General features: G+C 38.4%; 1 protein-coding gene across 1 annotated transcript in view; it reads right to left on the bottom strand.

Annotated features, from left to right (window-relative positions):
* Positions 1-27,340, bottom strand: part of XPR1 (xenotropic and polytropic retrovirus receptor 1) — a 92,238-nt gene that overhangs the window by 36,408 nt on the left and 28,490 nt on the right. The window contains exons 3-7 of the mRNA XM_032226405.1: positions 15,302-15,403; positions 14,223-14,446; positions 10,171-10,320; positions 8,076-8,159; positions 6,312-6,393 (exon numbers count right to left, since the gene is read on the bottom strand). Of these exons, the coding sequence (XP_032082296.1) occupies positions 6,312-6,393; positions 8,076-8,159; positions 10,171-10,320; positions 14,223-14,446; positions 15,302-15,403 (642 nt within the window). The remainder of the gene's footprint in view (positions 1-6,311; positions 6,394-8,075; positions 8,160-10,170; positions 10,321-14,222; positions 14,447-15,301; positions 15,404-27,340) is intronic.

Raw genomic sequence — 27,340 nt, forward strand, 5'->3', positions numbered from 1 at the left:
GATAGTAGAGTATGCCTAATGAAGCTACTCTTGGAGATTTGTTTTTTTAATTTATTTAAACTCTAATTATTCTAGTCGGGGATGTCAAACTCATAGCCGGATTTGTCATGCGCTGGCCATGCCCACCCATTTTAGAGAAGAGAAAAAGTTGTGATATGTTCCATGACAACGTGATGCTGCGAGTTTGACACCCATTGATTCATTTAAGCTATTTTATTTTCCTTTTCTATCTTATCTATTCTTTGTAATAGAGCTTATCAAAACTTTACTTCTAAACAAGCACTCACATGATTGTTATCTAATGGTAAGAACCACAGAGATTTTGTTCAGAACTAAATCATGCAAGACAACTTCCCCTATTTCCTTATTTGGTTTCCAAGAGGAAGTAGAAGAAATTCTACTGCTATTTCTCTTTATAAGCTTTGATTTCTCCATGAGCCCCTGGAAAACAGTCTTTATACACTTCTCAGTTTTTAAAAAAGCAGGTATAAGTGAGAAGATTGCTAAACAGTTGAATTAATTAGTGCCATTGTAGATTTCTCATGACTGGCATAAGTTATCCCTTGAACCATTTAATACTACTTCAGTCAGAAAATTTTAAACAGTAGTAAAAAGTAATTGAACTTCTGTATATTTTTAGATCTACATTGCCAACAAAATTAAGACTCCATGAAAGATAAATGAACATAATTCCAGTCTTGGAAAGGTAAGGAATATTTAGAATAGCATGGGTACTATATGTATGGTGATGATTATAAATTAGAAAAAACAAAAGAACTGAGAACACTTCAAATTCTCTTCTAATGACTCTCTTTCAGCTTTTCAAATACAGTGGCAGACATAAGCAGCAATTTGGCAGTAGGAATACAGTATACACTATCTTCTTTCAATTCTACCAAATAATAGAAGGTAATCTCATGATAGAAAAATAAATCAAGAGACTAAAAAAGACAGTGTAAAATATATAATTTCAAATATTTTTAAATATGAGTACCAAGTTGTGGCACAGACAAAATTCTTATATATCTTATGTTATTATGATTTAGACTAGATTATCAAAAAAATCAAAAGGAAAGCATTCTGTCCCAAATCCTACATGGTGGCATCAGCATCTAATGGGAACAATGACACACACAAGAAATGGGAAACAAATGGGAAATTTCCAAAGATATATAACATAGTCACATCTGATTTTAAAATGGGAACAAGATCCCTATGAGATTAATAATAAGACAGTCAATAAATCTAAATGCTTGGTATTAATTTGAAACTGCTAGAATGCATATCTTTGCAATGGGGGTTGGGGATCAGCCACTAAGGATGCCAGCGTATTTAATAAGCAGAACCAAAAAAAGCTATAAAGATCCAGAAGTATTGTTTTGTAAAATGGACATCTTGCTAAAATGAAGAGAGAGAAGTGGAATATATGATCTAGTCAATAGTAAGACAAGATGTGAATAAAGGAAAAAAATATGCATGCTTCAAAAATGATTCAGAAGAAGTGCTTCAAGATCTTAGGCAGTATGTATCTGCTATTCATTAAAACAGCGCATTAGCTTGGGAAAAAAATGTGAATTTTTTAACAGTTTATTAATTTTAATGAGTAGATCCTTTAAAGGAGCAGCATCTTGTCAAATCCTGAACAACAGACAGGTCATGGATTTATCAATGGTTCTAAACACTTCCCCAGAAACATTTTCAAGGCATGCACAACCCTTAAAAAGTTTTCTCTAGATATCAGATGCAGGAAACTAGCAACTACTTTGACAAGTTAAAGAATGAAAATCTTTCAATGTAGAAGAGTCATTGCAGAGACTATGTTTCAGATGGATTCAGATTTTAAACTAAAAACAAATAACCTAAAATAACTCCTCCCTCCCACCCACCCAACAGATCTATATCCACTTCTCTTTTATCATTGTCTTGCCTCCTCTGTGCCCCCGATATCAAAATAGTATTTAAAATGTACATTATCTGGGGTTTGGGGTCATAGTAAACATTAATCATTTAAAACCAGGCAGCCCATTCTGGATTTGTAGGCAATTTGTAAATAAAAATCAGGAGGCAGAAACCATAACCAGGACAGTCTTTGCTAAGCATTGGCTGATACAATAGCTGTGTTCTGTTCTGGATTATGAAATTGACTTACACTCTTTTCTATCTTTTGGGTAGCTACAAACTAATAGGACTGCCCTGAAAAAAGCCTCATCTGCTGAAAAATGCAATTGATCAATTGCTAATGGACAAGATCAGTTAGAGCTGGATAACGCATATACTGTATTGAGGGATATCTCCATTGGCCTCAAGTTCAATTCAAGATCTGGTTATTACCTATAACAACCCTTATTGGTTGGCCCTTGCTACTTCTGGGACCATCTGTTTAAAGCCAAATCTGCTCATATAGGTTGATCAAGGAGAGCATGTTGTGAATCTTTTCATGAGATATTAAGGGGTGTAGAGGCAGATATTGTCAACACTCCCCCCCCCGAATAGGAGGGTTGACACCTAGTTAATATCAAGAAAGGTGGTCATTTGTAGAGAAGGGGGTGCCCTCTAATTAGGAATTGTTGTCTAGGACAAGGGTCCCCAACCTGTGGGCTATGGCCCACTACCCGGCTGTGGTCTATTAGCAATCAGGATGCATGACTGGTAGGCTGGCACACACACGGGTGCATGTGCAGCCCCATTTGTGTGAGGGGCGAGCACATGCACTCTCCACTCACACAAATAAAGCTGTGTGCACACATGTCCCTGCCCCTCACACAAAACCATCTCCTCTCCACCCCTCCTGCCCATGCCGTGCCAGCCCAGAAAGGTTGAGGAACAGTGGTCTAAGACATGTCCAGTTTTAACACAGTTCATAGCAATAGCAGTTAGACTTATATACCGCTTCATAGGGCTTTCAGCCCTCTCTAAGCGGTTTACAGAGTCAGCATATCGCCCCCACAGTCTGGGTCCTCACTTCACCCACCTCGGAAGGATGGAAGGCTGAGTCAACCTTGAGCCGGTGAGATTAGAACCGCTGAACTGCAGATAACAGTCAGCTGAAGTGGCCTGCAGTACTGCACTCTAACCACTGCGCCACCTGGGCTCTGAACGAATGATGCTTTTATACTTTCCTAATGCTATCTGTGGGTATTAAATTTTTATATATTGTTTTAAGTTTTTTTGTTTTAATGTTTTTTTTTGTTTTTTTATAAGCTTGAATGAATTTATTGCTTTATAATTTTATAGGCAGGTTAAAAATCAATAGTATTTTAGGTGGAAAAGTATTTTCCATTTCTAACTACCTTCCATCTCCTATTTGTTTGTTGCTAAGATTTATATTCCAGGAAGTCTTACTAATAAGTCCTAGCAACAGTTTCCAATTAGATGATAAGATTTCCGGCTATTTGCCAAATTTAAGTCTGTGAAGAAAAACAGGACTATCTTGAATTCAATGAAATAGACTTTGACACTCCTGGTCTAAAGGCTTCCCTTCTCACTCCTTTCTATCACCTTCTGTTAATGCTAGGTGATTTTTTTCGAAAATTAGTTTGTCCACAAAAATGCTACTCTTTCCATCTTTCCATGTGAAATTTTGCATAGTAGATCAAAACAAGAAAAGAACAGAGAAATATCTTAAGAACAGTAGGCTGTCCTGTTATCTGCTTTGATTTGCGAAGTTACTAAAGTAAAGGCTTTTACTATATGATCTCAAACATCTGAATGCAAATATTTGTTTTAGATTAACAAGATTAACTTCTAAGATATTGCTGAAGATCTCATTCAGGGAGATTCACATTGCTGAATTATTATTCCATTGTTTCATAACTACGTTTTGTAAAAAGCTACATGTGGATGTCTCCTGGATTTGTTTTAACCATATGAAAAACAGATAATTGTGGAGTCACACGTAAATTACATCCACTTATTTCAATACTGGTTATTTTGTTTTGTGACATTTTTGTAATATGTCTATGACTGTAGCCCTGATTGTATGGATCTTAGCCCCATAGATTTTAAATAGAACAAACAAAATTAGGAATGAAATAGCTTGTTGTTTGGCAAATTCACTAACTTTACACATATTTATATATAACATATATTACATGCATTTTATATACAGGCAAAATAGCAATCATTTTTAAATATTATTTAATTCTAATCAATATTACTCTCCACCATTACTTTGTTGAATTAAGAGTTTACTGTACCATTACACTGGATTGATCCAAAGGCCACCCCCAATGCACTATTTACAACCAAAATTTAGAAGCTGTTTAGGAATCAGATTATGCTACAACATTGCAACCCTCATTTATACTACAATATGCTCTCAGCCATCAAAAGACTTGTGTTTTTCCACTTTTAAATTAGCAATTGAATACAAACACACAGATGGTTCTAAGGGCATCCAGAATTCAAATAAGCAAATGACGCTAGTTTAAAAAGAAAAAATTAAAAAACATTTTAAAAGCCCATTTGCAGAGAGGAAATTGAAGATGTGATATTTGAAAAACGGAATTATTACTTTAGGAAAACTATACTGAACATCCAATTCCTTTCCTTTTTTTAAATACTACTTTTCTAATTATTCTCTAGTGATAAAAATTTTTATATATTGCATTAAAAACTACATTAGCAGGCTTTGTAAAGTTCATGTTTCCAATACAGTGGTAATATATGGAGTGACAGTTTCATATTGAAACCCAGGAGCAAGCCCATTCTGTTACTCCACAACTCAATAGCATCAGAAAGCTTTACCCCTTACATTTTTGAGAGAAAGGATTTCTTTTTTTTTTAATGCACTTTAGTTTAATAATTTGCACAAGTGATTGATGGAGGCAGGAATTTCTTACCCTACGGGAAAAAATACTGATATACTCTTTCTTCTTGCCTGTTCCTTCTCCACTCCTTATGGCAGAGAGACACCTGATTTCTGTATTGATCCCTTTATCTGTATCTGCAGGACTGCTGCTAACCTGTGAGTTAGCTTTGTGCAAAAAGTGTTCTGCCACTCCTCAGCAGCCCTGTCTCCTCTATTGCCTGGGCTATATAACCTGTGCAGGAAGCCCTATCTACCATTCCACCTTTTGTGCTGCCTCTTAATGATGTCAGTGCAAAGCATGTGGAAGACATAGGAAGGGGCAGAGGAACATGGGTTACTCTTTTGTTGTCATTGTCATCCCCGCAACATTGTGGTTTCCAGCCTATTTCTATTTAGGGAGTACAAGTTGAATTAATCTGCTACCCTCTCCCTCTTTTCATTAATGTAACTTCTAAAACATCCATCTGGCACCCACCTGTCATGTCTTTGGCAATGCACAACTTGCACACCTGCTTGGAGCAAACCTGCCTGTATCCTATCTCTTCCTCTGTTTGTGTCTGCCTTCTTTAACCTCTGTGACTGCTTTCTTAGAGGAGGCCTGCCAGTTTAATGCAAAAATAATACCGAACGCAAAAGCAGTGGCAGTTCCAGAGGGCATTTTTAAAAACACATTATGTTTTCTTTTCAAAGGAGAAATAATCATGCCTGGAGGGCACTTGACTTCTATGCAAAGCTCTAATCATCTGACAAGATGAAGAGAGGCAATGAGAAGGGAGAATGAGTGCTGACTTATTTTATTGTGGCTGCCATAGGAAAAATAGCACCAAAAGCAACTTTTAGTCTGCCAGTGTTTTGCATGCTGTTTGCTGAAGCATTTAAGAACATTGAAGAAAAACTGATTCTAAGGCAAGAACTTTCCCCACCCTCCCCAACTCTAGTAAATAAAAACAGCTATCTTTAAAACCACATAAATAAAGAAGAGATTCCAGGAATTATGTGAAAATGAATTCAAATGAAAAATTATGATTTTATACATTGTTATACATTGTTATACATGTATAAACTTATAAGGCTCTATGGTAATTTAAACTGACATATTATGATTTAATTCTTAATTCTTAAAACTACATTCTATATTTATTTTCTGTGCAAGCCTAATCCCAACAACAGTATTCACTTTATTCAGGGAGGATTGTGACATTCATTTTAAAAAGTTACAGTACTGCAAGTTTTTGAGATTTCCTGGCTTAAGGCTAGTTTACATTTGAGATTTTAAAAGCTGCTGAATATTATGATATAACTCAAGCTTCATTGTTTCTACAGGAACTGGAAAAAAAGTTTATTCAAAATATTATTGTGAGCTTAATACCTTTATTTACAGTAGATGTTGAAGTAACTTGATTTAAAACTAATCCTATTGTAACCTTAAAACCACACACACACACAAAAACAAACACACACACTCCTGAAACCAAGTCAAGTTTACTTATTGAAAACTAACCTGAAAGAATGAGGGTGATATTTAGCACAATGAATATTCCACAGAACAATCCGACCCTGAAAGTTGTCCATGCTGGTGCAGGCTGTAGAGAGAACAGAACAGTTTTTATCTTAAATATCTAAGATTTTAAAAGATTGTACTGATATTATCAAACTTACTGACGTATCAGTTTGCAGGCAAACCAATGATTGAATTCCTTTCTGCAAACTGAATTCATTTAAGTAGCTGCTGTGCTTATTAATGAAAGTTAATCTTAGACCTAAACTACATATGGTGAAGATATGCGTCTAAATCCCCCGAATCTTACTTATACTCAAAAGGACGACTATCCTGCTGGCAAAGAAATATTGAGGAAGGAGATGCAGGAGTTTAATGCTTTCCTTCCACTGTAATTTTCTCTAAGGTTTGTGTCTGAGCTGCTGCTTGTTCCGGTGAGAGAGAAAAATGCAATTATCCGAGCAAACGGCAACATTTTTATGGATGAAAATAAGTCCAATTTAGGGAGACATACTGAAGTCTTTACAAATACTTTTAAACTTGTTTTATACTTTTAGAGCAAGCTGTTTACTTGCTCTAAAGTACAAATAAATATTGAGAAGATTGAGTTATAATTTTGCTTTGTAAACACTGCACAGCTATTATATGTGGAGATAAGCAACAATACATTAATAATGGTCAAAAGGGGGCTTTCATAACACCAGGGAGGGAATTAAATAGTTCAAGACATTGTCAGGTTATGTGGGCCTTAGCACAGTCCTAGTTATACCCCATTATTACTAATAAGAATATAGTTATTGTTCGTTGCTATTTATTTATATCCTGTCTGTACCTTTTTTTAAAAAAATAAATAAGTTATGATGGCAAATATATCTAATACTCCTTCTCCTTCCTACTTTCCACGCAACAGCCCTATGAAGTGAATTGGGCTGAGAAAGAGTAACGGGCCCAAAGCCACTCAGTCAGGTTTCATGTCTAAGATGGGACTAGAACTCAAGAGTCTCCTGGTTTTTAGGCGTAAACACAGAATCAGTATTGAATGGAACAAGCATTAAATAATTACTCGGTATTGATTGGCTTGAGGCAGGTATTATTTTTTAAAATTCAGACACTGTTATACATAGCATTGGATGCCAAGTATTTGGGATGATAAAGTATGACAATGATATAATGTCAAGAAACTATTTAGCTCTCATGACATGATTGTGTCAATCCTCCTACTGAAAAACTTTCGTTAATGGAGAAGCTGTCTTGCAGCTGTAAAGCTGCTAGGGCCACTGACTAATCAAAATCAAAGCAGCAGTTAAGTGATTAAGACAATGCTGACTGGAAAAAGGAAGCCGTGTTGGAAAAGGAATGAAGCGCAATTGGCATCAGCAGACATAAAAAAAATGGACGAAAAGAATATTTTGCTTCAAATGAATGACTAAGATCTCCAAGAATGACTTAGCTATATAAAACCTTCTGTTTTTTCTGTTACTACTGCTGTTTTACAGAGCTCTTTGCCTACGACTTTTAATAGGAATAAACAGCAGAGGAAAATAACAAAATAATTAATTGGAAGTACAAATGAACTTTTTTTATTCTAGCATCTTTTCTATTCTGCCATGACATATTAATGCCTTGTCTACTTCCACAATTTTTAAAATGAAAATTACAAAGCAAAAAAGCAAAAGGTAATTCAAGATGTGAACTTGATGCCAACTCTTAAATGATGTCCATTTATCCAAGGAAATATAGTGAAGAACCTTCTTCTATTTCCATCACCTGTGCTGCCCCTAGTGGTGGGACACGTAATCGTTTCATGGCTTTCTGTCGGTCACCATCTTCCAATTCATTGGTTACCACTGTCTAAAAAAAACATACATAAAAAGTTATAATATAGTTTTTAAAAAACATGAAATAGGTGCTAAATGTTCAACTCCTTATTTAAAAATATACAGGCGGTCCTTGACGTACAATCATAGTTGGGATTGGAATTTCCATCATTAAGGAATATGGTTGTAAAGCGCAATGTCATGTGACTGTTAGCCATGGCAAACTTGACAGGCCCAGCTGCCTAAGTCCACACACACAGGGTGAGAAACAGAGGGTGATCCAGGTGAACAGTGTGGGGGTGCCACAAGGGTGAGGGAGGCATTGAAAGGTCTAGCACAGGCCATGCACAAGTTGGAGAGTGGGTTCTGCAGCGTGTTGCAAGCGTAGTGTCCCTTACCTCACCTCCATCTTCCCTGAGTCTTCAAACCACCCAGTATTGGGTTGGTGTTCGGGGCTCAGGACCCCACACAGCACCCCGAGGTTTGGGGAGATGGTTAGAGTTTTAAAGGAGATTTGGGTTAATGTCAGGGTTCCAAGTAACACCCCAACTAAAGAAGATTCCAAGGCTTGAAGTTCTTCAAAGTTCCATTTTATTAGAGATGTCATATTGGCACATCTGGGAAAACCCAAATGTCAAAGCTTCCAGGTTTTCCCCACCCAAATGAAACTCCAAGCCCTTGCCCAGCACCCACATGTCCGTCCAAACCAGGCACCATCCCAACTGGAGATGCCTCCCAGTCATACCCCTCCATACCCGCAGTCATACCCCTCCCAGGTGCAGGGCAAGATGTCCTTGACTCTCTTGAGAAAGATATGTTATAATGACTATATATCTCCCATACTCCATATAGTCCCGCCTCCCATTTTCCCACAGCATTGAATGTGGCAGGCCTGAAGGCCCAATGCAGAAGATGGCTTTCAGACTTGACACTTAGGAGGCATGGGATAGAGGGTACAAATTACTTGCATGCATATGGAGGAATGCTGGGGAAAGGACATACTGAAGCTCCCGTGCTTTTTGGCATGCACCACAGCTCTGGGGTTGCAAGAGCTGCAGCACAATGCCCAGCTACAGCAGTGTGGTTCAAAGGGGCTTCTTGGTGTTCTGTAGCTCTGGGGCTGGATGAATACCAGGCTACAGTGAAGCATGAAACCCAGCTTCAGCTCAGTAATGCAAAAGGGTTTTCTTAGGTCCTCCTACTCTGAGGTTGCAAGAAGCACAAAGCCCAGTTCCACCAGCATAGCACAAAGGGTCACTTGTCCGAGGGAAGCTGCAGCTATCCTAGCCCAGTCTCAGTCACTGGCAACCTCCCCCTTTACCCTGAACTCCATGCCCTAGCTTAGCTTTGCCATCTTCTCCCTCCTTCTGCCAATGAAGAGTGCCTGGACAAGGCAGCTGCTGGCCACACCTTCTCCAGGAATGACTAGGAAACTGCCATGCACGGCCTGGGGGGGGGGGGGGGGAACCCTCATGCAGCTAGCAGCTGCCTTCAAAGGGCCAGACCTGGTGTGTTTGTTCAGCAGCAGGAGCAAGAAGGCAAAGCTCTACTAGGGCATCAAGGGCTGCAAACTGCAGGGGAGTGCAAGAAAATATCAGTGGAAGAGGCAGGCATTGAGGGAAACTGAAGTGCCCCTTATGGTTGTAAGTGTGCCAAACACCCAAAGTTTGATCACATTCAGCGGTGCTAAAACTTAGAACGTTCACAGAACAAATGGTTGTAAGTCTATCACTACTTGACTGATACACGACTGGTCTACAAATACTACTTGTATCAAAAATGACTTTACTTAGTAGGATTTTAATTTCTACAAAATCATAAACCTGCCATATTAGCACTGAAACAACCTGGCTCCCGAATACACACTGGAATCGGTTGATTTGAGTGTTTCCTGGGAAATTTTATTTCTAGATGGAAACGTAAGTAGTGGTAGTAGTAGTAGTGCTCTAGGCAGTTCATTTCTAGAAATAATGTTAACATGAACCAATACTGCCCCACTTTGGAAGAGGAGATTCTAGAACCATCCCTTACGTAGTAGACTATACCTCTGTTTCAGAGATGAGCTGATTGATTTTCTTGCAAGTATAGAAAGGAGCCACTTCAACATGAGCCACTCTCCAATCAGCTCCTCGTGGTGTCTCCAGGATCTTATCATGTTTCTTCAAAATCTTACGGAATCCTGTGAAATTTAGATTCTAGAGATAAAGATAAAACACAACCATGTTATTTGCTTGGTTTCTGCGCATATTACCCTTTTGTTTGATATCAGGGAATTGGGAAGGGAAATAAATCACCTAGAGGAAGAAACTATAAAATCTTTTCCTTCTTTAAGAGAAACATATTTTGCATTTTTCTATCCATAATAAAGCTAGTCTTTTTTTCTTTAAAATTAACAAAAAATTACCGTATTTTTCGGAGTATAACACAGACCTTTTTCCCTCAAAAAAGAGGTTGAAAATCTGTGTGTGTCTTATACACTGAAATCAGCATTTTTTGCCTCCCAAAGCCCCCCCCCCTTCACCAAAATGGCCGCGCATAGCTTTTAGGAGGCTTTCAGAGAGCTTCTGGGAGCTGGGGAGGGCAGAAATGAGTGAAAAATTGGCCGGTTTTTTACCCAATTTTTCTTCCCCAGGAATACTCTATAAACCTCCTAAAGGCTGTGCATGCAAAACAATTGGGCCGTTTTTGCAAAAAAATGGCCTTTTTTTGCTCATTTTGGGAGGCACCCCCCAGGAGCACTCTTCAAGCTCCCTAAAGGCTATTCATGCCTTTTAAAAAAAAAAAAAAACCTGGGCCCATTTTAGTAAAAAATGGGCCTTTTGGGGAGGTTTGTAGAGTGCAACTCCCCTTTTTTATTTGCCTCTTCAAAACCGTGCTGCGTCTTATACTCCAGTGCATCTTATATTCCAAAAAATATGGTAAACCCAGCTAAATCATATATTCCCTCATAAAAGATTGCTGCTATAGGAGTAACCTTTTGTAAATTGCATGTTTAAATTAAAATGCCAGAGCTAAAGTCTGCTTGTAATCCGCATTGTTGTCCTTCAGTTTTGTACATAATCATGCATAAAATTGATTGTAATCACTAATAGCAACTCCAGACTTCATACAGACAAAAACGGAGGATTAGAAACAAATCGACATTCCCAATTCACTGACTGCTGAACACATTTTTGAACACCTGGCATATAAAGTGCTGTTTATTGAGAATAATTATTAGAGAAATTGAATATTTAAAGAAGAAAGTTGTTAGGTTATCAGAAAAAAGCAAATAAAGAATTAAAAATTAAGATTATGGAAATCTTCACTTGTTTTTAACTCATTATAATACATGGGACAGTAAAAGCACTGTTGTTATTATAAGTCTATGGCACATTATATTACATTTAATCACCAGATATAGGGAAAAGTGTGATTTATTTTAAAGGTGCAATTTATTTTAAACATAACACTGAATATATGATTGCTTATTTGTATTTCTTTTAATTTTAAAAAACAGTGCAATTGCATTTAAGAAAAACTCAATAATTTGTGGCATTATATATAGTAACAATAAAACTATATCACTGTATCATTATTATAGGCTAATATAGAAGCTAAAAAAAGAAACCTAACCTGTTATAGATACAAAACTTTATAGTAAGGTAAAATATATATTCAAAATCAATCTATTTTTTTTTCAAAAAGAAAAAGGGGGAAATCATATAAAATAGGAGGGAAAAGCTTCCTTATAAACTGAACATCCAAAAGATAATATTACTTGGAAAACGATCTCATTTAGGCTAGTTGGTAATTTCATTTTCAACTCTGAAACAAAACAAAGAAAAGAACCAAAGAAAATATAGTGCCTATGGGAAGAGTTAGAGCAGCTCTACTGAAATTATTTTCAATTAAATCATGCCTGGAGTGATTTCATAATCGAACTCAGTAGGGTAGAAAAGCAAGGAAACAATTTGGAGATGGGAAGAGGAAACTAATATATTAATGATATATATTATCTTTAATAAGAAATTTTAATTATTCTCTCTTGAAGAAACCTAGCAATCTCCCATGAGAACTATACCTCGTTCAACAAGCCTAAATGAAAAAAAAAATTGAAGTGACAATTTCAGGCTTAGGTTTTTATTTCTGGGTTGAATAACTTTGATTGCTCTGGGAATAATTATAACTTCTGACAAATCTCAGCGACACAAAATGTTTGACAAGCCTAATACAACATCGCAGTGCTGAATTCTTGCTAGAATCTTTCTGTTCCAACTGTATATTTTGAGCAATAAGGAGTTAATTATAAAAAATATTAAACTGTGGGGATTGAGTGAGAAGAGAAATGAAAAAGGTTACTGCTTTCCAAACGATCCATGTCATGTTACCAGAGATAAAAGATCACAGAGCTTCTCCTCAACTCTCTCTCTCTCCCCAGAATATTTATGTGGACACTGATTATTCCCCCCCCCCCCATTTTTGTCAAATAAAGAAACTAACTACAGGCAGTCCTCGATTTACGACAATTGAGCCCCAAATTTATGTTGCTAAGTGAAACAATTGTTAGGTGAGTTTTGCCTCATTTTGACCTATCTTGACACCGTTGTTAAATGATTCTGGCTTCCCCATTGACTTTGCTTGTCAGAAGGTCATAAAAGATGATCCCATGACCCTGGGACAATACGGAACACTGCAAATGTCATAAATATGAACCAGCTGGTTTGATCATGTGACCATGGAGATGCTGCAATGGTCGTTGGTGTGAAAAACGGTCATAAGACACTTTTTAGTGCCATTGTAACGTCAAACAGTCACTAAATGAATGGTTGTAAGTCAAGGACTACCTGTAGTGCTAGAGAATAAAGGACAAATTAACTAGTTATATTAATGATGATCTATTGATAGCAAGCCAATCTCTTTAGTTCAAAGAAATTTTTAGCATGCACTAAGGGACCATAAGTACTATTGTTAGGAAGAGGTATTCCGTTATCTGCAAGATGATTTTCACACGCATTATAACTGAGCTCAATGTTTTTGTGTCAATGCACAGGTTGCCATATTCTACATCTGAATGTCGCAACCTGTGGCCAACAAGGTGCATCTACCCTTAACATGTTTTGTATTACTCCAGATAGCAACTGCAAAATTAGCCTAATACCTAGTTTTTCAAACGTTGGTGGGAAACAAAAAGATTTTGCTAGTCATTATCCGGCCTCCTTGGTGCACTTTGAGCGCTCCCGGCTACCATAGATGGTTGTCAGTTATCCGGCCTTCTTGGTGCACTTTGAGCGCTCCCGGCTACCATAGATGGTGCTCCTATTCAAGATGGTGGCCGCCGGCCTGTGACCCGAGCCTCTCTGAAACTGGAGAGCGCTGGGGCGATCCCCTGTGGATCCCCAGTCCTCCGGAGTCCTAATCGGTGTCTGCAGTCCGAAGGCCTCTCCACGCACTCCGATCGGTGCGGAGGCTTCCTCCCCTCTTACGCGACCGTTCGGCCGCTTGGGAAGCGTGCGCGTGCTAGCAGGGCTGCAAGGCCTTCGCTAGCAGCGCTGAGCACGTTGAGGAGAGATGCAGCGCTGGAAGCTTCTTGGTGAGAGAAAAAATGCTACAGGAAAAAAAAACTTACACTAAAAAAAACCCTAGACTTCCAAGTGAGGGAGAGTCAGGAAAACACTCCTTCTGGGCTGGAGTCTGAGGTTAATCTGAGAGAGCAGAAGGCGGATCAGAGGTGTGGCCTCAAAAGATTATCCTCAGACTCCAGGGCAAAAGGGCTGGGTTAATACTCATTTGTTACTCCTCCCACACCTCACTCTGGAAACACAAAAAGATTTTGCTAGTCATTAGATAAATTTAAACCAGAAAAGTGAAATTTTTTCTGAACTGATCTAAAGGGTGAAATGGTATCTGGGAAATTAATTGTGGGCCCAAGCTCTTTTATATGAAAACTGTATCTCAGTCATAACCATACAAGCCGTATAAGTATCTGCGCTAATTGAATCTTAATCAATAGCTATATGATGAACCAGATAAAGGCAATCTGCTTGCAAATCTCACTCTAATCAAGATTAATCCCATCTTAATCACTGGAAACATCCTTTAATGATATGATCAATACCTGATAATTCTGCAGTAAGATGAGGCTGAGGTAGAACTCGCTGAAGGCCAGTTTCAGGTCTTTGATGTTCCTATGATGAACACGTTCCTCATGAGACAGATGGAAGACTGGCTTTCTACGTTGCCGCAGGGTAGTAACACCACTGGTTTCCTTTTGTGCATCCAAAGTTGATTGCAATTCATTCTGTAGTGTAGCAAATCTGCGCTGAGCTTCGGCCAGTTTTTCTATGGAATGAAAATACAGAATATGTTTATATATTATATTAAGTAAGCGCAACACAAATAACACCAATCATGTTGCGCTTCTCCCAAAGGAGCAGGTCAGCAGCTAGTATTTTATAGCACAGATGGATGCTGAAATAAAGAAAATCCAGCTGTCATTTGATGGGGTTTTTTCCTCTACAAGGTGATGTTGGGGAGAGTGTAGTTCATTTAACTACAATAGCAATAGCAATAGCAGTTAGACTTATATACCGCTTCATAGGGCTTTCAGCCCTCTCTAAGCGGTTTACAGAGTCAGCATATCGCCCCCACAGTCTGGGTCCTCATTTCACCCACCTCGGAAGGATGGAAGGCTGAGTCAACCCTGAGCCGGTGAGATTTGAACCGCCAAACTGCAGATAACAGTCAGCTGAAGTGGCCTGCAGTACTGCACCCTAACCACTGCGCCACCTCGGCACAATGTGGATGGGGATAATTAATTCATAATGAATAATGCAAGTGTGTCCAGTTAAGTATCTTATAAACATACAACTTTAAATGATATAATGAAAATATACCGTATTTTTTTTCACTATAAGACACACCGGACCATATCAGAAATTCAGTTTTATAACTAAATACGTTATAATATTACGCTTTAGGAAAATTCTGCCTAATTTAAAATATGCTTTGGTTAAATAAATTAGGATTGGGAGGCTTAGTTTCTTCTGCTGTCCAAAGCTGTATATTCTTGCCTTCTTCCGGGCAGAGGAAAAGGAGCTTCTTAAATAGGGTAAGATAAGAACTATTGCAAAATATGGTATAGCCTTGATATGGCAATTGCCTCTTAGGAATCTGATGGACCAAAAGATGTCTTACCTGAATAAAATGTGTTGATTTTGGCAAGCTCCTTCTCACAAGTTTGGAAAAACTTTTCTTCAAACTTGGCAAAATATCTCTTTACAGTATCTTCATCTGTGACTGGGGAAACAGGTAAAAAAATAGAATTTGCAAAACGATTATTGAAATCCATTCTGATATTAATCTTAGTTTTCTCAATTAATATCTATGTAATCTTTTTATCTGGAGGAAAGCCATTTCTTGGGAGTCTGTAACATAGTCAAGAAAATGAAATAATTAGACGCCTTGAAGAAAAAAAAATCCCTCAAAATTTTAATGGGTATGTCTTAGTTTTTAAAAATTACAATCATTTAACAGTACTCATTAGAAATCAAGGAGCTGGTGATATAAGAATTATTGTAGGATATTTTTCTCCTTTATTTGTTTTAATAATGGAGACCAGAATACCTGTCAATAAAGGAACAAATTGCAATTTATCTCTGAGATAACCACTCTAGTAGGTGAGTATTGTATTCCTTTTCCTTTTATCCCGCAAATTATTCAGGGGGTTTTCTATTGTTATAACTATACAACTGCAAACTATGGCAGATTCAACAAGCAATTAGAACAGTACCATATCTTCTTGCTTAAACTTACAAAGCCTTTATCATTTAAGCATTTATTTATACAGGGTTATTTTCATTTCTATTACTGTATTAATGCATAATATAACACATATTTTTATATGTGTGTGTTATACACACACACACAAACAGACATTTTAAAGCTATTTTTAAGCTATTTAGGATGTGTTATACGATTTATTTTCTGGGGGAAATTTAAAAACTACACAGATCTGATCAAGTTATTACTGCAAATATCTCATACTGCAGGAAACAAGATGTGGTCAAGCTAAGTTTATATAATTTTTGCGATAGGGGTGTAAAACATATTCACAGAGGAAAAACAAACTTGATTCATATTGAAATGCCTTAAACATTTTGATAAAATAGATACTATACTATTTAATATTTAACTAGGACACCTTAACTAGCAAGATACAAATTTTCCTCTCTTGTAATTGAAAACAAACCTCTAAACCATGACCTCTGATTTAGTGCTACTCAATGTGCCACTGGAGGAATTTACAATTTATGTAATATAATTGATGTCTACTCAGGAGCATTGTTCCCCCTAAGCTGCGCGGCTACACGGCCACGCATGTGACAAGCAAATGCCACGCAGCAGTTTCCAACTGCTCTGCAGTGATTTTTAATGTCACAGCGTGATGTACATTTGATGGAAATCAAGCCGCTGGACTCTGGACTTTAGTCTGGAGAGTGGAGACTAGATGTAGGTCGAGTGACATTAGACGAGTGTCAAATGACAAGCAGTAGGCATATTATAAATACCGTGTTTCCATGAAAATATGACCTGTCCTGAAACTAACGCCTTGCCACATTTTTCACGTGGGCAAAAATATAAGCCCACCCCTGAAAATAAGCCCCCTGGACAACTGCCCCTCCAGCCAGGCAGAACACTACTCATCAACCTAGCGGTATCCCGAAAGCGTCAAGCCGTGGGAGCCAGGAGGGGAAAGGCGCTCACGTTGCTTGCCGCCTTCGGGATACTGCTAGGTTGGGGAGTGGCATTCTGCATGGCTGGAGGGGGGAGTTGCTGGCAGCTGCTCCCTTGCGAGCAGGCTCCCGAAGAGGTGGGCACAGCCTCAGGGGCGAAGTAGCCATGAGATGCTCACGAGCAACCACCCGGCAAACCCCCTCTCCAGCCGGGCAGAGTGCCATTCACTGACCTAGGGGGTATCCCTAAGGTGCCAAGCCACGTGGCGCTCTGCCTGCTCCCCAGCTCCTGCAGCTTGGCACATTAGGGATACCCCCTAGGTCAGTGCATGGAGCTCTGCCCGGCTGGAGAAGGGGGTTGTGCAAGGGCCTGTTCCACCCCCAGCAAACATGCTTCCCAGCCTCACCATGCCCTGGCCCAGCTCTCCGTGCAGAGCCAGGGCACTGCTGCTGCTGCCGCACTCCAAGCATAACTTCTTCTCCGGCTTCCAAACTCCAAAATTCGGCTGCCAAGTCTTCCAGCACCAGCCGTTCTGGGAGTGCGCTGTATGGTTGTGGGCTGGCTGCTGGAAGACTCTCTGTCTGGAAGACGCTTTGTCCAGAGGACTCTCTGTCCGGCAGCCGGCCCACAACCATACAGCGCACTCCTAGAGTGGCCGCTGCTGGAAGACTCGGCAGCCGAGTTTTGGAGTTTGGAAGCCGGAGAAGAAGTTATGCTCGGAGTGTGGCGGCGACGGCACCCTGGTTCTGCAGGGAGAGCTGGGCCAGGGCATGGTGAGGCTGGGAGGCATGCTTGCTGGAGGCGGAACAGGCACTTGCGCAACCCCTTCTCCAGCCAGGCAGAGCTCCATGCACTAACCTAGGGGGTATCCCTAATGTGCCAAGCCGCGGGAGCTGGGGAATGGGCAGAGCGCCATCTGGCTTGGCGCCTTAGGGATACCCCCTAAGTCAGTGAATGGCGCTCTGCCCATCTGGAGAGGGGGCGGGTGGTTGCTCATGAGCGTGGTCACCTCATGGCTGCTTTGCCCCTGAGGCTGTGCCCGGCTCTTCGGGAACCCGCTCACAAGGGAGCAGCTGCCCAGCAACCGCAAAACAATAAGCCCTCCCCCTATAATAAGTCCAAGGCCATATTTCATGGGGCAAAAGAAAATGTCTTATTTTCGGGGAAACACGGTATTATATAACACTTTTAATTAAGCGGGTACCTTGAATAAACATAACTTTGAGTTTGAAATAACACTGATTTCGTTGTTGTCTTGGGTGACATCTGTGGAAAAAAAATTAGAGGGAACATTGCTCAGGAGTACATTCTACTGAAGTTAAAGGAACCTATTCCCAGACAAATAGTTTATAACGCTGTTGCCTAATGAATGAATAAACAGTATTTCAAGGAACGATTATGCTTCCCCGTCAATTAAATGCAGAGTATTTCAATTAATTATAAAATATAATAGACACCATCCATTTAATACATTATACACATCTTAAAAAGAAAACAATAAATATAAGAGCAATTAGTAAGAAGTACAGTGAAATAAATAGGTAAATGTATATCTGAAATTTTCAAAGCAACGGCTCTTTAATTTTGAGTGAAGAAGGCAGCCTGTGACTACAAAACAGCCTTGCAAATCTCCCTTTATCAAGGAGTCAAAGGGCAGGACCTCATGTATTAATTATAAAGCCAAGGCTGACTCTAATGGATTCAGGCAATCCTTCTGATAAGCCAGTCTCAAAACATTCAGGGTGTAAAGGTCAGTACTCACACCAGCTTTCCCCAAACCAGAAAGAATGGACTTCAAAGGTCAGAATTGCTAGCCACCATATTGATTACTGGGAAGCGTAGGAAATTTCTATAGGCACCCTGATTGGGGAAATACTGATAGCTTAAATTACGCTAAAAAAAAAAAAAAAAGACAAGCTGACTAACAAACAGAAAATGACAGCATTTCCACATATATAATCTCTAATATTGTTCCTGATGTAATATTCTGCGTCATCTGAAGTACTTTTACATCTTAAAATTATCCTTAAACAGTGTGTGTCCACTTAATTTTTTTTCCTGCATTAGCATGAAAAAAGAGAGACACGTAGTATATAATTCTTTTTTAAAAGATCCATTAGCATTTGCAACACCACAAATGGTTTCACAGAAAGAAAACCAAAAACAAGATGACATATGGGCAATTTCTGTAACTTTAAAATTAAATAAACTATCTGTAAGCAAGAACCCTAAACTAGTCCTTCAAGAATTTGTGGAAACAAAAGCTTTTGTTCAAAGGATGAGCAACAGGTTGGTAACAAATAATTGATAAAAGATAACAAAACTGGTATCCAGGAATAATCTCCAAACTATCAAAATAAAATAGAAAACAACCAAATGTTTATTAAGTCCAGTTGCCTTTTGAAAAGACACCTTTGAGACATTTATGATTTAGATTCCTAATTTGTTTCACTTGTCATCTATAGTTCCCAACTAAAGCTACTGAACTATACCATCACTGAGCTACTGTCTCTCATAAAATCTGGATGACAGATCCTGTTGTGGCCCAGTAGGAGCCGTTGGAGCTGCCACCAGACTCCGACAGCGAGGGGCCCTATGAGTCGGCTCTGGAGGATGTGGAAGACCCTGGAGAGGGTTCCGACTCCTAGCACGGAGCAGAGAGACTGGTTGGCCACCAGGTGGCAGCTGAGCCTTGGATCAGTGGGGAAGAGACAAGGGAGAGTGATCCAGAAACCAACTGTGAGTTGTTCTGGGATGCACGCCATCGAAGGGCTACTCGTCAAGAACAACTACGTAATTACAGGAGATAATTACGCTCAGCTGATGGTCATTAGGCTCCTCTCCAGACTATAAAAGAGACTGCTTGTGCCACACCCTTCTTGCAGAAGTCAACGCTTGGACTAGAGAGAAACTAACTTGGCAGGCTGGATTGCTGCCAGAGTTTGTTTGCATTGCTGCCAAGGTTTGTCGGGCTTGCTGCCAAAGTCCTTATCTGTTTGTTTACTTGGCTTTCAGCCACCGAGAGTCTGGACTTGTTATTAAAGGACATTCTCATTTAAGCTTGTCTCGGCTTTTGTTACTGGATGGAGGAGGGGGGTCAGAACAGATCCCTATGTCTTCAACAGATTATTCCCAAACTAGTACAGCTATTTTTAAAAACCTGCATAAAAATAATGGACAGTAGCAAACCCCCTTGCAGCTCCAGGTTCTCAGTTAAGCTCTGAAATGCAACTGGGGAATTCTAAAGGATCTTCTAATTCCAAAAGATGAGGAAAGGCTGTCGTTCTAAAACATCTGGGAGAATATCACCCTGGGTAAAGCTGAACTCTTCTAACCTAAGTTTTGGAGAGGACTCCTAGTTAATTGGCCAACAAGATCTATCCATGCATAATGCTTATGCAAAGTTATAACAAAGAACTAAATAGGAGCTTGCAGATAATTTTGGGAGGGGGTGAGTCCTCCAGATTCTACAGCATTTTAGTAAAATGGCCTTATCCAACAGGGCATCTTATCCAACAGGCAGATCTTAAAGGACAAAGCAAAGCAAAATTGGACAGCAACATAGAAAGAATAAGTCACTTTTAAAAACAACCATCTGGTGTTCCTGCATGTCCTGAATTATAGCTCCAACCATGTTATGACCCAATTAATTTTAAAAGAATTCTAACATTTGTAAATGAATGCTCCATGGAGCTGTAAGAATACAAAGATCAAGGTGTGTCTATGTATATGTAAAATTCATTCATGAGTTCAGGCATGTGTATAAAAGATAAGCTGTTCTTTGCCAGTTGCTGAGAAGGGCGTCTTCCTCAATCCAAAAGCCACCATTATACCATGTTTCAGATATTCACTGATCACAAATAGTTCCACATTCCAGGAGCCTGGCTGAAGAAACAAGCCTTTTTAGAAAACCATGAATCCCACAGTTGGAGCACTACCAGTGTACATTTCATACCATTTTTGTATTGGCTGGAACTAAAGTTCATATCAATGGTTCTCACTACACTGATTGGGGTGGGGATGTGTGGGTGGGGAATAACAATGATGTAGAAGCCAACTCTAAATGGAGTGGCATGATATGTGATCTGTCATGAGGTAGTACTTCAGATGGTTATACTTGAACAGATCATAGATCACTAAATCAATGGAATCACAACACCATTTTGGGATATATTGAGAAACATCATTTCTGAGGAGACACTGAGTCCCTTTTCCCTGGCAATGGTCTTGTATATATCTACTGATGCCATCTGCCAGCTTCCATCTGGTTTGAACCCAAAACCTCACTTTCCACATATCTGTGAAGTAGCCCACTGCCTCTGCTCCCATGGTACAGCTGGCAAGAAGCCAGCATACTCTGACCCTTTGGTATAATACAATACAATAGCAGAGTTGGAAGGGACCTTGGAGGTCTTCTAGTCCAACTCCCTGCCTAGGCAGGAAACCCTATACCGTTTCAGACAAATGGCTATCCAGCATTTTCTTAAAGCCTTCCAGTGTTGGGGCATTCACAACTTCTGGAGGCAACTTCTGTTCCACTGATTAATTGTTCTGACTGTCAGGAAATTTCTCCTCAGTTCTAAGTTGCTTCTCTCCTTGATTAGTTTCCACTCATTGCTTCTTGTTCTACTACCCTCAGGTACCTTGGAGAATAGTTTGACTCCCTCTTCTTTGTGGCAACCACTGAGATATTGGGGGTTGCCACAAAGAAGAGGGAGTCAAACTATTCTCCAAGGCACCTGAGGGTAGAACAAGAAGCAATGGGTGGAAACTAAACAAGGAGAGAAGCAACTTAGAACTGTATAGAAGAGTTTCACCAATTCGTATAGTCTAATGTGGATCAAGGGGAAACCCATCTGAGGCCAGCCACTGAGCAGCTATAGAGACCTCCTTGAGCTCTCTTCTTATCACCATAGTTGCTTGAACCCTAACCCTAATTCTTACTTTTACTATATCAAAAAGGAAAGCAAATAAATCCTCAATGCAGGCACCAGTCCCAGCTTCCATGCATTTTCCAGAGGGCACCGGAGAAACACTGGAGGGTTTGAATCCAACTAATGTGATGGCTTCATGATGGTTTTAAAGAGGGGTAAAGGATTTGAAAGTAACAAGAAAACACCATGAGGAACTGTAATAGTAGAAATACCAGAGAAGCCAACTGTTTCCTAATCTTATTGAGCATACCAAGATAGTGGCAGTTCTATCAAGCTTCTCTAAATGTTTCCCATTCATCAAATTTGTTTTGTTGGAAATCCAATCTAACCCCTTTGACATTCCATAGAAAGAGGGATTGAAAGTTGACATAGAATAAGCATAACATTTATGCTGTTACCAAGGGAAAAGAAAGCAGAGCACACACAGAGTGGTGGCAGTGGCAGTGTTTGGGGAGCAAGTGAAGTGGTGGCAAGAATGGGCAGGCTCATGAATCCACATTCAACAAACTCAAATGTCAACTCGCAAAGCAGCCAATATCGGTAAAAAGCACTCCTTCCCACAGATATCCTCCTTCTACAGAATATGACTGTTTGATATTCTGAGGAGGGATAATTTGTTTGTCTTAACATGGTACGCAAATAGCCCTTTGGAAAGGCTTTGCAGAACTCTGCTATGGATATGTTCTATGTGTCATACTGAAGAGAACCTGACTGGTTTAGGAGACAGTTGCTAAACTACTTAAAGGTTACAATGTGTAGATTCTTAACTGAAATCTCATGAAGGCTTTGCCTTGAATTAATTTGAAAAGTTCATTCCACAGCTGGGAGAAAAAAAATGTTTTGAAGAGACACTCTGTCCAGTCATATTGTTGACACTCTGTCCAGTCATATTGTTACAAATACAAAAGTGGGCTGTGCACAGCAACCACCCTCAGCCTGCTTGCAAAAATATTAGTTTAGCCAGGCTGGAACCCCTTTCAGGAAAAACAAAATCTTGAACTTCTACCAAATTCTTCCCCTGCTTTTAGAGTAGGTGGCCCAAATTTGACATTGTACTTTAATGTTAATAAACAGTATCTTCCACTTTTATTCCTCTATTAACATTTTCATGAATAATAAAATGGGTATAATATTTAACATACACATAATATTGTTACTCAAATATTATTAGGCTTGTTCAATTTTCAGTAAAGTTATTCCCAACCAAAGTAAGAGTAATTTTATCCCAAATCTCTAATAGTTATAGGTGTACAAAACTGTCTTCAAGACAAAGAGGAGCTTAAGGAAATTTGAATGAAACATTTGTTTCTCTACTGAATAGTCAAAGACACTGTGGGCAAAGACTTGTGTAGTGAAATGCTTAGATAACTTGGTCAGGAAAATGATAATTCCCAGAAATTTATCAAAATATCAATCATCTCATAATATATTCCACAGCATTTCTGCACACACAAAATGTATAACATTCTTTCCTTTGGCATATGCAAATATGGGACAAAGGACAGAAACCACTGAATACAAATATTAAGCACTGAATCATCAGTAAAGTAGAACAAGCTATGAAATGGTTTTTAAGGCAATCACTCACTCTCCTAGGTCAGCTAAGGAAAAGACTGTCTTCTAATTGACTTTATAAATATTAGGAAACCTTTGTGGGAGAAAGAAAATCTGCTGTCAACAGGTGAATATTTTGAATTCAAATTTTTTCAGGTTCAAAATTACAGGCCTCCAATTCCTAGACAAATCAACTGAAATTAGTTATCTTAAAATATCATTCCTTTTGAGTGGATGGATAATAAGTGAAAATCATCTCTTAATAACATAATTGAGCTGTTGCTGAGGAAAGAGCTCAAAAAACTGAGATTGAAACAGTGAGAAGACAATGTCAACCCATCCTGGATGCTACCTCCACCTAGATGGAGAAAAGCAAGAAATAACAATGAAAAATGAAAAACAGATATACTAAAATATATGCAACTAAATACAATACGTTAAATATGAAGATAGCAAGTAACGTGCATAAATACTCAGGCATTCTTGGCAAACAAATGGAGAGCTTGTTTTCTGTTGGAATATTCTGGAACATGATCAAGAATAGTTGCCCCTGGCTGCTATTGTTTCAGCTACGGTAGTAGTTCAACCTTCACCAAGGGATTCTTCTATTTTTGGTTCAGGACTAAACTGTCAAGATCTTCTTCTGAAGGGAGAAGTGAAATGAAGGTATTACATGTATGCCCTAAATTTTTGACTGCTATAGATACTCTGCTACCTCTGAAGACAGTGGAAGCTAATATTCGATTGAGTTTAGCATCTTTAGCTTTTCATCTTAAAGGACATCTTGTCTCTCACAGACTCTAGTGATGCTGTTAAGCAACCCAGTAGGAAAATGATCACTTTTAAGATGACAATTCATCGGGCAAACAGACTCCTTCACAGGAATGCACTGACAACATAAGGCAAAGGTTACAAATATTTTTGCCCTTTCTCCAGTGCCACCCTTCCAAATAACAAACTCTGGGGAAAACTCTGAGAAAACGAATTAGCTCAGTCATAAAACATGTTTCATTTCATATTATATTTGGTTTGGGCATAACCACACTATAGGAAGTCTACGCTTACTATACCTTACCTGTTTAATTTTTACTTTTCCATTGTATATGTTACATCTACTTTTGTTGCTATCAAAATTCATAATAATCATAATAAGAGATGGAGAGATGGAAGAACCTGCAACTCTCCTTTATGGAGAGAGTTGCAGCAATAAAAATGAGCATCTTACCAAAAATATTCTTCCTATTTCAAAACATACCCATAAAATTAGAGAATGACTTTTTTGAGTATTTGAACACAACAATATCCAAATTTATATGGCAAGGGAAGAGACCCGGAATAAAATTAAAATTACTACAAGAATCTAAAGAAAGAGGAGGGTTCGGCCTGCCAGATTGGGAAAGATATTATCAAGCTGCTGTACTCACATGGGTGAGAGAGTGGATAAGCTTAAAGAATAGAAGGTTACTAATGCTGGAAGGGTATGATATGCACATAGGACAGCATGCATTCTTGTGAGATGGTAGACATAGGGCTCCCCAGTACTTCCAAAGGCACCATGTTAAATGAGTCCTTCTTGAGGTTTGGATAAAAGTCAAACAACAGAATTATATGCAAATCCCAGCTTGGCTCTCTACGTTGGAGGTGATTTAAACTTTATTAAATCAAGGAAAGTAGTTTACATATAAAGATATATTAAATGAAAGAGGGGAATTAAAATCTACAAAAGAACTACAAGAAGGAGTAGAATTGGAATGGTGGGCATACCTGCAAATTCAATCACACTACATGAAATAAAATTTTATTAGGAACGGATGAAAAGGTGATAAAGAGAACTTATCAACATCTACTGGAATATAGAATGGAGGAAGAGCAAGTGAAGGAAACTATGGTAATGTGGGCCAAGAACTTTGGTTACAACATAGAACTGGATAAATGGCAAGACTTATGGGAGAGGAATAGGAAATTAATGTTAGCCACCGCGTACAAAGAAAAACTATACAAAATGTTTTATAGGTGGCACCTCCCGTCCACAAGGTTAGCAAAAATGAATTAAGAACCAATTGTCGCAGTGTTGGAAATGTAATTCAGCATTAGGATCATTTTACCATATGTGGTGGTTATGTACAAAGGCTAAGGAATGTTGGCGTCAGATAAAGACATGGTTGGAAGAGATGCTAGACCAAAAAATAGACTTAAAACCAGAACTATTCCTACTAGGAGTTACAAAAGAGAAATATAATAAATGATCGATATATTTAATGCTGCATGTTACAACCGCAGCAAGATTGGTTTTTGCGCAAAATTGGAAAAACAGTGATATCCCCACTGAACAAGAAACAATAAGGAAAATTTTGGCCTGTGCAGAAATGGACAGGCTGTCACTAGAATTTAAAAATAAGGGTGAGTCAGAATATTACTAAAGTTGGAACAAAATGTACTAATGGTTGGAGATGAGGAAAAGGAGTTGAAACAGAAAATAATGAAGATTAGTAGAACTATACTTAGACAAATAGACAAATGAGGACAAGGGATATGTTTGTAAGATCAAAGTAGCAGTGTATGAAAAGAATGAATTGTATTTGTGGTTATGTCAAAATATGTATGGAAATGACAAAGCCAGGAAGAGCGCTATGGGTCCAAATTTTGGTAAATTTTCTTTTCTCAAATATTCATCAATCTTTTCCAGGGAGACTTCCTGTCTTTTATACAAAGTTGAATAAAAATTTCACAACTTCAGAAACAAATAATAGCCCCATAATAGCTTCTGAATATCAGCATCTATAAAAAGATTAAATTAGGGAATGCACCATGTCCTGATGGACTAACAAATACTGATTTCAAAAACTATAAGGCTTTTGCTGATTACTTATTTTTGATTTTACAAGACTCTCGGAATGTGCATTGAACACTTAATGAAGAAAATGAAGGACTTTCAAACATTAGCTGGTTTTAAAGTAAATAAACAAAAAACAAAGATTTGGTTAAAAATGTAAATATATAAGATCAAGAGACTTTAATAAAAAACTTTTTAAAACTGAGAAGAAAGTTAATTTTTTAGGGATTATAGTGACTAATATGAATCACATGCTGCTTCAGAATAAATATAGTGAATTATGCAATGACATCAAAAAGATTTATTGAGGTGACAAATTACTATTGTCTTTGTGTAAAACTTCTATAATTAAGATGAATGTTTTATCTAGGATGTTATTTCAGTATTTCAGAGAACTAATGTACCATTTAAATAGTGGATAAAAGATATTTCCAAGTTTGTATGGCAAGATAAAAAGCCCAGAATTAAATGTAATTAAAAATAAGAAATATAAATTAAATTAAATACAATTTAATTCTCACATTATTAAATAACAGAATAAATAAAACAAACCAAACTCGCAACACCATCACATATCTCAAGCACAGTGCCACAATATCACATGACTCCCATATTCTTACATTTGCTGGATTCACGTCTATCCTAGCCCAAAGCTTGGATAAAGAGCCAGATCGTCACAGTTCTCTGAAAGGTTAATAGGGTGGGTACCCTCTTGAGAAGACTGACCCACATTTTACAGTATATATAGTAAGATCTGATTGCTTCACTGTGTTACAAAGCATACCAAGTCCTTGTCCCAAGAAACTAACTCTATCAAAAGAGATGGGGTTTCCATTTAATTATGTAAGCAGCATTTCTTCTTGTGCTACTTTTATATTATTCAAACATTAACATAAATTAAAAAAAAATCAAATATTGTTCTGGAGTTCTTAAGAGAAAAAAATCAAATATTTCATTTGTGTTTTAGAGAAAAAAAATCCTTAATATTTCTTCCCTTTTACATAATATAGCAGAAAACATCATTTCCAAGTCAAGTAGAAGTCTTCACATCATTCAAAAATAAGGAATGTTGATCTTAGCTCCCTCTCTCTCCCCCTTACTGAATGTGTGTGTGTGTGTGTGTGTGTGTGTGTGCACGCATACACACGCATCAGAAAGAGATAATGCTATAGGTATACA

Source organism: Thamnophis elegans, chromosome 11 (genome assembly GCF_009769535.1).
Source record: "Thamnophis elegans isolate rThaEle1 chromosome 11, rThaEle1.pri, whole genome shotgun sequence".
Taxonomy (NCBI): Eukaryota; Metazoa; Chordata; class Lepidosauria; order Squamata; family Colubridae; genus Thamnophis; species Thamnophis elegans.